Here is a 14999-nt window from a genome sequence, read left to right as displayed (position 1 = left end):
GTACTTCCATGAAGAAGTTAACAATTAAGAAGACACCTCGAAACTAAAAAAGTAGAAGGTTCGAACCTAAAGGAGGAACCAGTGAAAGACAGTAAAAGAGACCGACTAGTACCTGTGTCTTGAAGCTGGATGATCTCGGAGGAGTCTGCTCTGTTGTTCTGAAGAGGTCAGCCTCAGAAGACTCAGTGGCATCCAATGGTTTGTCCTGAAGAATGAGTTAACATTATTATTGAATAGATGGTCAGCAGTAGCATTACTTCAGTGGAAACAACATTAACACAAGTGAGACACAGGAGACATGCATGTGGTGGCAATGTTTACATGTTTCCTGTATCTGAGGCTAAATCCAAGTTACTTTTGATGGGTTTAAGTTGGCTGTGATTTCTGTCATATCTATGTTGCCTGCTATGAGACAGCTCTAACCGTCACAGTCGAGGAAGTAGTAAAAATGAAGTGTGGCATGACTGAATTCAGCTGTAGCCAAGAGCTAGTATGACTTGGAGAAAGCAAACTCATCTAAAGTTCAATGACACATGATGTAGAATGTATACGTTTAGACTTCTAGACAGAAAAGAGTCAATAAAGTGTTCCAATGTCTACATTAATTTTTAGTTAGCGTGGACCCCACAATGGCAAGAGACCTGACAAGTGTGTGTATCACAAGGAGTGATCGCCACTAAACACTGGTCCTACTGACGGGTCCCCATGAAACCACAAAAACCAGAATGTGCTCAGAAGTTTATATTGGACTAAGGATATACATTGATGTATACACATCTAAAAATGTACTTCCATGAAGAAGTTAACAATTAAGAAGACGCCTCGAAACTAAAAAGTAGAAGGTTCGAACCTAATGGAGGAACCAGTGAAAGACAGTAAAAGAGACCGACTAGTACCTGTGTCTTGAAGCTGGATGATCTCGGAGGAGTCTGCTCTGTTGTTCTGAAGAGGTCAGCCTCAGAAGACTCAGTGGCATCCAATGGTTTGTCCTGAAGAATGAGTTAACATTATTATTGAATAGATGGTCAGCAGTAGCATTACTTCAGTGGAAACAACATTAACACAAGTGAGACACAGGAGACATGCATGTGGTGGCAATGTTTACATGTTTCCTGTATCTGAGGCTAAATCCAAGTTACTTTTGATGGGTTTAAGTTGGCTGTGATTTCTGTCATATCTATGTTGCCTGCTATGAGACAGCTCTAACCGTCACAGTCGAGGAAGTAGTAAAAATGAAGTGTGGCATGACTGAATTCAGCTGTAGCCAAGAGCTAGTATGACTTGGAGAAAGCAAACTCATCTAAAGTTCAATGACACATGATGTAGAATGTATACGTTTAGACTTCTAGACAGAAAAGAGTCAATAAAGTGTTCCAATGTCTACATTAATTTTTAGTTAGCGTGGACCCCACAATGGCAAGAGACCTGACAAGTGTGTGTATCACAAGGAGTGATCGCCACTAAACACTGGTCCTACTGACTGGTCCCCATGAAACCACAAAAACCAGAATGTGCTCAGAAGTTTATATTGGACTAAGGATATACATTGATGTATACACATCTAAAAATGTACTTCCATGAAGAAGTTAACAATTAAGAAGACGCCTCGAAACTAAAAAAGTAGAAGGTTCGAACCTAAAGGAGGAACCAGTGAAAGACAGTAAAAGAGACCGACTAGTACCTGTGTCTTGAAGCTGGATGATCTCGGAGGAGTCTGCTCTGTTGTTCTGAAGAGGTCAGCCTCAGAAGACTCAGTGGCATCCAATGGTTTGTCCTGAAGAATGAGTTAACATTATTATTGAATAGATGGTCAGCAGTAGCATTACTTCAGTGGAAACAACATTAACACAAGTGAGACACAGGAGACATGCATGTGGTGGCAATGTTTACATGTTTCCTGTATCTGAGGCTAAATCCAAGTTACTTTTGATGGGTTTAAGTTGGCTGTGATTTCTGTCATATCTATGTTGCCTGCTATGAGACAGCTCTAACAATCACAGTCGAGGAAGTAGTAAAAATGAAGTGTGGCATGACTGAATTCAGCTGTAGCCAAGAGCTAGTATGACTTGGAGAAAGCAAACTCATCTAAAGTTCAATGACACATGATGTAGAATGTATATGTTTAGACTTTAGAAGTTTCAATAATAGGTACAAAGAAACTGTGGTTGTTTTAGGACACATGAGGTAAGAGTAATATACACAATGTATATCTGTAAAAAAGTTGTTAAATTGATTTGGTCTTTTAGATGATGATTCCATGATTCCAAAACTAATCTGAGGCAGAAACATCAGCATTGGTTTAAATCTGGGTAAAATAAAACTATCATTCTGACTTTTTTTTACAACAAAGCCAATATTCAACATTTTTTGACAAACCTGTTTCCTCCAAGGCCAATCAATTCCACCATAGTCATAAGTTATCTCTTCTCCTTCAGTAATGTCCTTTAAAGCAAATAGGCAGAGGTGTGGTTTTCCCTCTGTTATGACCCTCTTCATTTTGCAGTTCGGATTCTTGTGGCAATCATTAACCAGACGCCCAAAACTGGAATCCTCTCTAGCTGCATCAATACTTTTGAAAGGTGACAAACCAAAAAGGTACAGATTAGGCTCAGTATAATTACATTATAATTACATGATGGCTAAAGTTGCAAAAAACAAGACAATTTTTATCACACATCTGTTTGCGATATGAACTCGACTGATGGGCAAGCCTTACCACCATGTTTTTTCTTTCCAGTAGAAGTCAAACATGAAAACACCACATCTATTGTGATATGTTCTCCTCCTCCTCTGAGATTCTTCAGAATTGATCAATTCTCCTCTGTATTCCACCACAAAGTCTCCTTTTCTGAAATGGGACTTGGCAAACACCCCTCGACCTAGTGCACACACATAATTACACTTTTGCAGCCTAAGGTTGGGTGATATGGCCTAAAAATAAAATATCATATTGTATTTTTTTTTTAATTCGATTTACGATTTTTTTTAAGGAAAGCAATAAGTACAAACGGAGCAGGAGCGTCGCTTGAGCATGTTAATCAATGAGTGCATTCACACCGGGAACCGGAGCGTCGAGCAGGAGCGTCGCTTGAGCATGTTAATCAATGAGTGCATTCACACCGGGAACCGGAGCGTCGAGCAGGAGCGTCGCTTGAGCATGTTAATCATTGAGTGCATTCACACCGGCAGCCGGAGTGTCGAGCAGGAGCGTCGCTTGAGCATGTTAATCAATGAGTGCATTCACACCGGGAACCGGAGCGTCGAACAGGAGCGTCGCTTGAGCATGTTAATCAATGAGTGCATTCACACCGGCAGCCGGAGCGTCGAGCAGGAGCGTCGCTTGAGCATGTTAATCATTGAGTGCATTCACACCGGCAGCCGGAGCGTCGAGCAGGAGCGTCGCGTGAGCATGTTAATCATTGAGTGCATTCACACCGGGAACCGGAGCGTCGAGCAGGAGCGTCGCTTGAGCATGTTAATCAATGAGTGCATTCACACCGGCAGCCGGAGCGTCGAGCAGGAGCGTCGCTTGAGCATGTTAATCAATGAGTGCATTCACACCGGCAGCCGGAGCGTCGAGCAGGAGCGTCGCTTGAGCATGTTAATCATTGAGTGCATTCACACCGGCAGCCGGAGCGTCGAGCAGGAGCGTCGCGTGAGCATGTTAATCATTGAGTGCATTCACACCGGGAACCGGAGCGTCGAGCAGGAGCGTCGCTTGAGCATGTTAATCAATGAGTGCATTCACACCGGCAGCCGGAGCGTCGAGCAGGAGCGTCGCTTGAGCATGTTAATCATTGAGTGCATTCACACCGGCAGCCGGAGCGTCGAGCAGGAGCGTCGCGTGAGCATGTTAATCATTGAGTGCATTCACACCGGGAACCGGAGCGTCGAACAGGAGCGTCGCTTGAGCATGTTAATCAATGAGTGCATTCACACCGGGAACCGGAGCGTCGAGCAGGAGCGTCGCTTGAGCATGTTAATCAATGAGTGCATTCACACCGGCAGCCGGAGCGGCACTTGAGCAGCAGTGAAGCGCGGTTTCGGCGCCCAGTCTATTTTTGCTGTACTCAGTTAAAGTGCTTTCAATAAAGTGAACAGCAATTTATCAAAACTAATACAAATCATAAAAAAGGCACATACCTTTAAAAGAGTTAATGTATCGCACTTCTAACTCTGTTGTCTTGTCAAGGGCCTTCACAGCATGTTCTATGGCATCCTGTGTTGGTGGTTTTCTTCTTCGTGTGGCCATTGGAAATCCTACAATAAAAAAACAGTGCAGTTTTAGACCAATAGCCCCATAAATCTTACACTTAAAATTATTTATGTTATCTTAACATTAGACACTGGAGTATAACAGGACACTGCTTCTGGTCAAAGTTTAGCACTTTACATGCACAGGACGCTTACTATTATTGGAGTGATATGTGACAATTTACCTGCTGGTATCAACCCTAGACATTGCCTTTATGTACTGGCATTCACTGTCATGCCGAAAACTGATCATCCACCAAAAACTGACATCTGTCTGCTGGAGCTATATTGCCAAGTCTCTTCAACCACTTTCTGCTTTGTGAAATAGGCTACTGCATTTTATGTGTTGTATTGGCCATTTAAAGGTATTTTAAGAGGTAAAAATTACTAGGTGAGCTAATAACTGTATATAAATATAGCTCTTCTAAATGAAATCAACTAATTTCTGGGCAGAAATAACCTTTCAGTCAATAAGAAAAGGCTTCAATCATTTTCTGGTAAGTGAAATACTTACTTTCATTTGTTTTATTGGCCATTTAGAAGTATTTTAACAGAAAAAGGACTGATTTGGTTGACAGGCCTATCAGTACAGCAAGTAAAACAATGCAGTCATGAGGATAATTGTAAAATTCTCTTCATTTTATATCTAAGTCGGTAGTGAGTCATGTTAACCAGCCTATAGAGCCCTTTTCCAAATATAAACAAAGATATTAGTCATAATTAAGCCTTACAAACATCAGTTTTCAGCAGACGATCACTTTTCGGAAAGTGCATGATTAAGTTAGCACGTGCATGCATGTGAACGGCCAGGTGATTTGTGTTTGTCAATTAGAAAATTGATAGAGAACAATTCTGAAACACAGTTAAAACGACTGGTAACTGAATAAATTTAGTGACTGCTGCTGCTAAAACGTTTCTTAGTCAATTGGCATAATGTTGGTGTTAACTAATTAGCTACTTAATTGTTAGCTAACGTCACCGTTAGCCAAGAGTAAAACATGTAACTTAACGTTAAGTATGCTTTTCTAGTATGCTTTTAAACGTTTTCATTCTGCACTTAAATCGTATAAAATTGGAATAAATCTTTAAGTCACATAGGCATAACTTACCTTTTTATATTTAAACCAGTCTTGTCACCTCACGCTGACTCCGAAATGGCGTCCTTTTCTCTCCTCGTGTGTGGAGTACGGATGGGCGTATGGATATGAAGTGGGGGAAAAAGCCGGACCTATGTTGCCCTCTAAAACTTAACTTCGTTTAATTAATATAACCAATCGAATCATCTAAAAATCAATCGTATCTTTGCTTTGACGTGCCAAGCAGAAAAAAAAAAAAAATATATATATATATATATATATATATATATATATATATATATATATATATATATACATATATACATATATATATATGTATTCAAATGTTTAGGGTTGCAAAAATCCTTTATTTAATGTAACTATTTTGGAAATGTCTACATTTTGAAAATTCATGTTTCAGTGAAATATACAATGTTATCATTATTCAGCACTTAATAAAAAAATAGCCTGTTTAGCAATTAATTTGTTAAGTTTCCTTAACATGAGCATAGCTTTAGCAATTAATTAAGTCATCGTTAACGGTTGACGTCAATGACGTGGCACATGCGCATTTTAGCCAGGTGTGTGTTCTGAAATTGAAAAGTGTGTTGAGGCTATACCATCATGTGCCACTAGTGGCCAGTACCGAGTTCCCCATCCTAAGCACACCTAAGCACAAACCGTTGGTTTTTATGCATTGTGAGGTTACCCCTGAAAACTTTACAGGGCATGTCATTGACCTTCTTTTCACTGAAAATGAGGTTCTTTTTGTGGGGACCAGGTTTTTGGTCCCCACAAAACTTGTGGTCCCCACGCTGTGACTGGGCTTACAGGTTGAGGTCCCCACTATGTGATAAAGACAAACACACACACACTGAGTCTGTGTATGTGCTCAGGTGCTTATACTTTCTTTACAAAGTGACATTGCCCACTACTTTTCGGGCATGCATAATACAGAGTTTTTTAGTCTTTTTTATCCATGTGGATGTGGTTAATTCTTTTACAACATCATCTGTAAAGAGGTAAAACGTAAACCATAAATGAATGTTACCCGCCCCTCCCATCCGTGCACATGCACTAAGGTTACACTCATGGTGGGGCTGTTATTAGCATATCAAAGATTAAGCATGTCAGCAGTAAGGAAGTATTTTGAAGTTTCAGATGAGGATACCAAAGTTGCAATATGTAACATTTGTTCTGCAAAAATCTCAAGAGGGGGTGCGGTTTCAAATAACTTCGACAAAAGGTTTGATCCACCACCGGAAATCACGACATCCAATTGAACATGAGGAGTGCTGCAAAACAACAACGGTTAAAAAGCAGAGCTGCCAGCTCTCATGCACGATTTTTTCGTACAATGCCACTTTTGCCAACTCCGTGCTCCACTCCTGAAAATCACAGCAATCATAACCTTCACCAAGGTCTAAGCTACATCATGGCTCCAGGTTGAATTATTCTGATTGGCTAAGAAATAGATAAAAATAGGACCTTCTCCACACATGGACTGGTAGGCAGTAACACAACAGAAACAAAACACATCATAAAATCAGGCCGGTTTCTCTCGATCTGCCGTCGTCGCTCCTCATTTTATGTTTTCCCTCCTCCGTGAGAGACGCGAGACTGGTGCGCGGCTCACAGGCCTTCATTATCACTCACGCCACCGGCCTCGTGCCGTCCTCTTACGTCCCTCGCCCTCGATCGTCCTGCTCGCCACAGCCAACTAACTAGAAATTTTGTGTGAAATGAATTTCAAACTCTGGTGACAGCTAATGTTAGCCTTGTAGACGGAAGAGTGATTTCTCTGCCTGCACTGTTCTGGATTAGTGGGTGTGGCTTACAGAGCTGTGCAATGTGGTGCATTGTGGGAGTTGTTGTCTTTCATACATTGTCTTTTCTCGGTCAAGGGGACACCAATTTCAAAACTTATTTTACATTTCGACTACATATACAGTATGATCCACTTTCAATAAAGATTAATGTTGAAATGGGTGAAATGCTCATTTAATGTTATGATTGTTTTCACATTGTTTTTATTTTGATTTTGGATATTATTTGTGATTGTGTTATCTGTTTATATGCCTATGTAAGAGCACTGATATTGAATGTGTTTCCATAGTCATGAGAGTTAACTGACCCCTACTGTTGGTATGATCCGCTAGGGTTTGGTGGGTAGTTAGCAGATATAAATTTGTGAGAATAGTTGAGCCGGGAGGGGAGATGGGTCCAGTGCCAGAGCTAGTACAGTCTAATGCTGCAAGAAGTGAATCTTCATTGTGAGAGGCTGCCCACTGAGCAAAGTGATGTCCAAAAGACGTCTTTTAAACGTCTTTGTCACAAAAGTCGGACGTTGAAAGGACGTCCACTGAGGGGCCGGAATGAAAGTTTTTATGACGTCTTTTTGTGACGTGTTCTGGACGTCCGGTATAGACGTTAATGGGTCCTTCGGACAAGATTAAAAACTAGTTCAAATGTGGCCATTGTGGACATGTTTTCAACATAACTTATGGCCTCATTTAGACAATTTATACTGTTTTTGGACCAAATAAACACTCTCGGGATGCATTAAATTAAAACTCATGGTTATTTACATTGTTTAGATGTGGTTTAGATGGTGATATTTGTTTCATTTTAAGTCACCATTGTGGTGATGAGTGTTTGCTTTAGTTGGGCTCTTGGTCCCAATTCTTCTTACTTTAGCTTTTCTTTGGCTCTTGTAACTGTTTGCATAACACCATTAATTGTGCAGAGAAAGCCAAGAAAATAAAAGATCATCTGTCTTCAGCTGCTTGTTGATGATGACAAAATCAACGCAATGCAAGCATTAAACAACATCTAAACTTCTGTTTTTATATCTGAAATAATTATTCACCTTTTAGAACTGCATTATTTGGACCAGTAACTTTATAATGACCACTGTGTATAATATGTTTTAAGAAAGTGAATCAGATAGTCACACACAAGATATCAAGATTTTGTACTAGCGATTTTGTTTTGTACTATGAAAGCTACCCATCATGCATTGCAGCATGAAGCATTTTTTTATTTATTGTCACCATTTTTGTGAATCATATGCAAAATCTTGATGTCTGTGTGTGACTCTATGGTAGATTTTCTCAAAACATTGTGTACATTTGCTTTTTGTCCAACTTCCATGCTACTAATGCAGTTCCACAACACTGGTGGTTAGAGTTGAGCCGGATACTCGGCTGAAACGAGTATCCGGTACGGATAAAGCACTTTTGTCGAGTACAAATATTATACGAGTAATACGAGTCAATATCTGTGCTCGGATAAAAAAAAGAAAAAAAAAAGAAAAAAAAAAGTAATGTTGAAATTAGGGCTGAGCGATATATCAATATAAAGAATATATATTTTAAATGTGATATGTAATTAGAGTTTGCGCTGCACGCCTTGCTCCAAGCAAGCTGCTTAGTGCTGACCCAGAGCTCTCTGCACTGCTCCCCGCGCCCCAGTCACTCCTTTTCCACTTTGCGTGCTTGATTAAAGCATGTTACGTTATAACATGAAACAAATTCTTTCACCTCAGCAAAACGGACTTTGTCCTGTCAGCCGTTATACTGTAACGTTAGTCGTAGCGCACACTCAATTGCACGCGCAAATGCGGCGGCGCGCGCTGGATCGCCTCACTGTATATAAAGTGCAAAAGAAACAACGAGCATGCAACACTGTTGCGTTGTAAATAACACGAAATAAAAACAAAGCAGGTATGATTTTAATTCTATTCACCAGGAGCAGTTTCAATGTTTCATTAACAGTATTGTCTATTCACCAAGGTAACTGTCATGTCTATATTAACCCCTTAATGCCCCTATTTTTCTTTGTGTTATTTTTTATATTTTTTAAATGAATGTAATGGCTCATACCAACGTTGTATTAACAAAATAAATAAACCAATTAATAAATCACAATTACAATTACAATTAATAATCTGCAATTAAGATTTTTGTCATAATCATGCAGCCCTAAGGTGAAGAAACCTGTTAATTATTTATTCATTTGATTTTGCAAATGTTCATGTTTCAATAAAACTACTTGTGACATGTCATATTTGGCTTTGACTGAACATTTGCTCTCACTTTGCAGAAAAAATATCGGGATATATTTTGTATATTGAAATTCAGCCTAAATATATTGGGATATGACTATTGGTCCATATCACCCAGCCCTAGTTGAGATGAAAACTCTTGTTCGTTACATTTTACTTCATATTTGCAACCACATGTGTTGTATTCATTGTTGCAAAACTTGTTCTGTAGTTCGTTGTTATCGTGATCAAAACCATTGATCTGAAGCTCAATGCTGATGCTGTCATGTAAATAGTTTTCTTATCAGCAATAAATATAACAATTTCTGGTCAACCCATATCAATTGCATGCTTAAAATAACATACCGGTTAAAGCCCCGCCCATTTCAAGACTACCCGACCCACTTCCGGGTTTAGGCCCCGCCCAGTCCGAGTACAGATACTATACAGATACAGATAATGCTGTACTCGCTCATCCCTACTGGTGGTTATAAACTCCAGATACAAACACAAAAGTCTAAACACAACGTTAAATGCCCACTTTATGTTGATTGATTTCATCATCATCATCACCATCATCATCAACAACAACAACAACAACAAGGAGCTGATGAGAGTCAATTTTCTTGGCTTTCTCTGTCACAACAATGGTGTTATTCAAACACACAGTTACAACAGCCAAAGAAAAGCTAGAATACTAATTATTGGGACCAAGAGCCCAACTAAAGCAAACACTGATCACCACAATGGTGACTCAAAATAAAATAAATATCACCATCTAAAAAATGTAAGGAAATTACATTGAAATAAACTTGAGTTTTAATTTAATGCATCCTGAGAGTGTTTATTTGGTCAAGAAACAGTATAAATTGTCTAAATGAGACCATAAATAATGTTGAAAATGGCCACATTTGAACTAGTTTTTAACCTTGTACGAAGGATCCATTAACATCTTTTTCAGACATCCAGAACACGTCAAAAAAATACGTTATAAAAACTTTCATTCCGGCCCCTCAGTGGACGTCTTTTCAACGTCCGACTTTTGTGACAAAGACGTTGAAAAGACGTCTTTTGGACATCATTTTGCTCAGTGGGTGGTCCCTCGAGGTTAGACCTGATGCCGTGTTTTGCTGCTCTCAGCATGTTTTATTTAAGTTTTGTACAGTTTATTCTTTTGATGATTTGTTTTGTTTATTTTGAACTTGATGTGGAACATGGGTGGGGAGACAGCTGTCAAATAAATTCACTTGGATGTTAAGGATCTTCTGTGTGGTACTCAAGTCTTTCCATCTCTTCCTGGGTCTTTTGGCAAACAAACCCATTTTGATTCCACCCAATATTTCACATTCACCTGAACCGCCTCACAGTTCGGGAGCAACCAAACTCAGACCACCTCCTCCAGGTGGTCTCGGGGTCGGTACCCCCTTGCGCACCCGGGTCCCATGACAGAGTTCACATTCGCGATTTTTCATCTGAACCGTGCCCTGTTCCTAACTAAACTCCAAGTATGAAAGACCCCTTAGAAATGGTCACTTTAAATGTTGTTTCCAATTACCCTTGTGACCTATAGTTGCCATGGTGAGCTGGAAGAACAGACATATGTTGTGACGGTTCGTCTGCCTCTCCCTTGTAATCAGCGCCGACCTGTCCCTTAATTCGCCGGCCTTCGCCAGGTTCCTGACTGGAGTGGGTGTAATTGGAGAGCAGGGGCGCTGATTAGGAGATTTAGCGGCGTGTGATGAGGCACACCTGACGAGAATGAAGTCTCATCACCACCACTGTTACATGCTGAGCGTGCCTCTCCTTGGGAGACGGGTCTCTTCGTGGGTCCAGGATGGGAGCGCGGAGGGATTCCCACACTGCCAGAGCTGTGATTCGCCGGACTTGCAGTCTGAGCGGAGAAGACGCGTGATGCCGCTGACAGAGCAGGATGCCGAAGCCATCACTTCCCTCCGTTGTAGGGGCCGGGAGACATCAGTTTGTGACACCAAAGCCACCGCCCACTCGCGCCAGTTAAAAATTAACTGCAACACAATAAGAGGTTCAGGAAGTGCTGTAATGTTTGTGTGATCACTTTACTTACAGAAGGTTGTGATAGTATAGTGATTTCTTTCATTTCTGGTGCTATGGCATTTCTGTGCTGTGTCGGAGCGTGTCTCAAACATGATCCCTGCACAATCCCAGATCTGTCACAACCATAATCCCTGCACAATATAATCTATAGCGTTTTATTAACTCATTGTCATCCAATGTCTGCAAAAAAATTTCTTCTCCCTCTTCATCTTTCTGCCATTTTCTCCACCAAGTCCTTGTCCGTACGCCTAACAATTTTGACCTTAAGACCTCTTTTTAGGGTGAAGATGCTTTCTGAATTACTTTTTTCTTTACTAGAATTTTTTTGTTTAATTTTAAAAGTAAACGCCTACATTTCTTAGAGTTTTGTCACTAGGAGCTACCCTTTGCATTAAGATTTTTTATGAATATGGGCCCGGATTCATAATTCCTGATTCTGTTGTGTTTTCTCTCCATCAGATTCTCTTCCGCTCACTCTGGATCTGAACACTGTGAATAAACTCCATCTGTCTGAGAACAACAGCGTGATTACTTACACTGACACAGAGCTTCAGCCGTATCCTGATCATCCAGACAGATTTGATCATTATGAGCAGGTGTTGTGTAGAGAGAGTGTGTGTGGACGCTGTTACTGGGAGATTGAGTGGAGTGGGTATGTGTTTATATCAGTGTCATATAAGAGCATCAGCAGGAAGGGAAAGGGTCCAGAGTGTGTTTTTGGATATAATGATCAGTCCTGGAGTTTGTCCTGCTGTTCCTCCAGTTACTCATTCAGACACAATAACTTAGAGACTAAACTCACTGTAGAGTCCATCAGCAGTAAAATAGGAGTGTATGTGGATCCCAGTGCAGGAACTCTGTCCTTCTATGGCATCTCTGACACAACGAGCCTCATACACACAGTCCAGACCACATTCACTCAACCGCTCTATCCTGGGTTTAGGGTTTATTATAATGAATCATCAGTGAAACTGACTGTAGAGTAGAGAGAGATTCTACCCATAATGCTTTAAGCTGCATGACGAATCATTAACAGCAAGATGTTCTAGAGTCTCTTATTGTCTCTTCATTATATGAATAACACAGCTGAATTTCTGTCAGTGAAATAAAAAGAAACCCAGAAGAAAAGGCAGTGATACACAGAGAAGAGAGAGGGAATAAGAGACACAATGAGACTCACTGCAAACACAATAGCTGGGTTTCAGTCACGTGATTATGATGATGTGCAAAGGCAGGGCGATTTTTAGTTTTTTGGTTACATTTACATTTATTCATTTAGCTGACGCTTTTATCCATATCCTATATATGTCAGAGGTCGCAGGCTTCTGGAGCAACTAGGGGTAAAGTGTCTTGCTCAGGGACACATTGGTGTCTCACAGTGGTTTCGAACCCGGGTCTCTCACACCAAAGGCATGTGTCGTATCCACTGCGCCATCACCACCCCTGATCCAAACCAGGTTAGGTTCACAGAGTTAGTTGCCATGGTAACTTACACTGAATATAAGTTACCTCTCTTTCAGATACGGGCTTGACTTACTCTGCTTTCTCGGGTTTGACACACCTCCCATTCTTAAACAGCAAACCCAGAGTTTCATCATTTCAGGGTTAACATACTCAGAGTTTTCACTTAACCTCCTAACTGAAACAGGCCCCTGGTTGTTTGGTTTTGGCTTCTAATTTGTTAATATTGACCTAGTTATTAGTTTTGAGTATTGTTCTATCTGATACTTTTACATTATATGTCTGACAGAAATTGAATTTCATTGCATTGTTTTTTTGTATTTAGATTTTTCTACTTGTGTTAATAAATAATTTTGGTTCCGACATTACTCTGTCCTTCTTTCATTTGTCACGAGCGTACAAATAAATTTACAAGGGTTTTATTTAAAAGTTCAACATCTGACATTAAGTGAGACTGCGTCTCAATTCACCTACTTATACTACAATTTAAAAAGTATGTACACTTTTTGTGAAGAAAAAGTACATACTTTTGAGTGTGTAGTAAAAATGTAGGCAAGCTTTGGGACATACTACTTCGTCATCTTTAACGGACAGCTCAGTCGCGGATAGCCTGTCACCGTAAACTGCCCTGTCAATCATCTCGTCACAATTAAAATCCTCCATTCAATCTAATTTAATTTCTTACCGTTTCGGAGAGAACTGTAATAGCACGTTCATCTGCCAGTCGAGGGTCTTTCATGCGGAGACTCTCTTTGTGTGTTTGCAATTTGAATGTAATGATGCATTTAAAAGGCTAAACGTGTCTTTACTAGTTAAAAATTCTTCTACAGAAGCAAAATATTGTAGCCAACATTGAATAAATACATATTCGTCAAGTTAAATAATACTGATAATGAATCACTCATACCCCTTTAGCTAAACCTCTCTACATATCCGCCGGACTCGCGCATCCTCCATGTCTGTAGTTTTTTAACTCTGTAGTTTGTAGTTCTAATCGAATCCTCGTCCAACACGCAATGGCTTGTGTGCAATATTAGCCATTAGAGTCAAGGGGGTAATACCTCAGCTTCCTGGGGGGCCGCCATCAAGCCTTCTTCTGCTGTTAGCATTTCATTGACTCTTATTAATTTTGGAAACTCTTTGACAGCGAATAACTTTACATCTGACACGTTTAAAGACTCCATTTGTCCATTATTTATTTCTAAAGAAACACGACAATGAATAAAAGGCTCCATTACCTTGTAACTTACGTTACGGCCCCGTTGAAGCCGTTTTTGTAAAAATAAGCTAATGATTGCGGCATAACAACGCGACTCTCCGTCGCACAGTAGAAAAATTACCGTATAGACAAGAGGAGAAGCTCGCAGGCAATCAGGGGGGACGTGGAGGCATAAAGTCCGGTAAACTTGAAGCCCATAGAGAGTCATTAAGTTGATCCTGCTACTCATGGACAGTTAATACTCACTCTCTCCGTCTCTGAGAGATTTAGACGGGAATTATTCAGATTTCTCCAGGCAGTGATTAAGAGAGATTAGTTTTACAGCGTTAATTACCATGAACAGACACTAACAGTCAAAACCAGCAGAAAGTGATTTAAGGACCCTTGTGTGTCCTTATGGACATTTTTGTCTTTTTTTTTTATGTTGCTTATTAATGGGACCTGCATACATTTTGGCACAGGTGTGTAAAATTATTTGAATTTTACACCATTCACCACCATCTCTCAGGATCTTTTGGACAAACAATGTGCGCATTGAAACCCATTTTTAATCCCATTTAACTCTAAAATGATGCAATCTTTGTTAAGATTTGTTTGGCCCGTAATGCAAAAACTCTATAGTTCTGTTTTTTGATAAATAATGCCACTATAAGTGTGTGTCAGAGTGTGGTTTGTATGTGTGTAATAAAATAAACGCTTAGCTCGGTATAGTGGCGCCGCCTCTACTGCCGTGACATCATCGTAAACGTGCCACACTTCAAACGTACAACACAGGAACACGGGAGCCTATCCAGAGCTTTCCTGATTCCATAAGCTAATCTGTTAAAAGGATTCACATATGGTCCCAAGAATAAGCATGAATGAGCAGTTC

General features: G+C 40.2%; 2 protein-coding genes across 2 annotated transcripts in view; one reads left to right on the top strand and one right to left on the bottom strand.

The window, feature by feature from the left end:
* Nucleotides 1-13274, top strand: part of LOC148969318 (NACHT, LRR and PYD domains-containing protein 3-like) — a 57337-nt gene extending 44063 nt beyond the window's left edge. The window contains exon 9 of the mRNA XM_089126979.1: nt 11908-13274. Within this exon, the coding sequence (XP_088983105.1) occupies nt 11908-12434 (527 nt within the window). The 3' untranslated portion in view covers nt 12435-13274. The remainder of the gene's footprint in view (nt 1-11907) is intronic.
* On the bottom strand, nt 732-3133 carry LOC120468560 (N-lysine methyltransferase KMT5A). Its single transcript, XM_089127303.1, has 5 exons — nt 2717-3133; nt 2377-2569; nt 1682-1774; nt 897-989; nt 732-749 (listed from the first exon to the last, which is right to left on the bottom strand). Exons 1-5 carry the CDS (start codon nt 2749-2751, stop codon nt 732-734), a joined length of 432 nt encoding a protein of 143 aa, XP_088983429.1. The 5' UTR covers nt 2752-3133.
* Nucleotides 13275-14999: the final 1725 nt, after the last annotated feature.

Source organism: Pimephales promelas, chromosome 24 (assembly GCF_988280905.1).
Source record: "Pimephales promelas chromosome 24, fPimPro1.hap1.1, whole genome shotgun sequence".
In the NCBI taxonomy this organism is placed as follows: domain Eukaryota; kingdom Metazoa; phylum Chordata; class Actinopteri; order Cypriniformes; family Leuciscidae; genus Pimephales; species Pimephales promelas.
The sequence above is the reverse complement of the archived record's forward strand: the minus strand, read 5'-3'. Positions and strand labels throughout refer to the sequence as shown.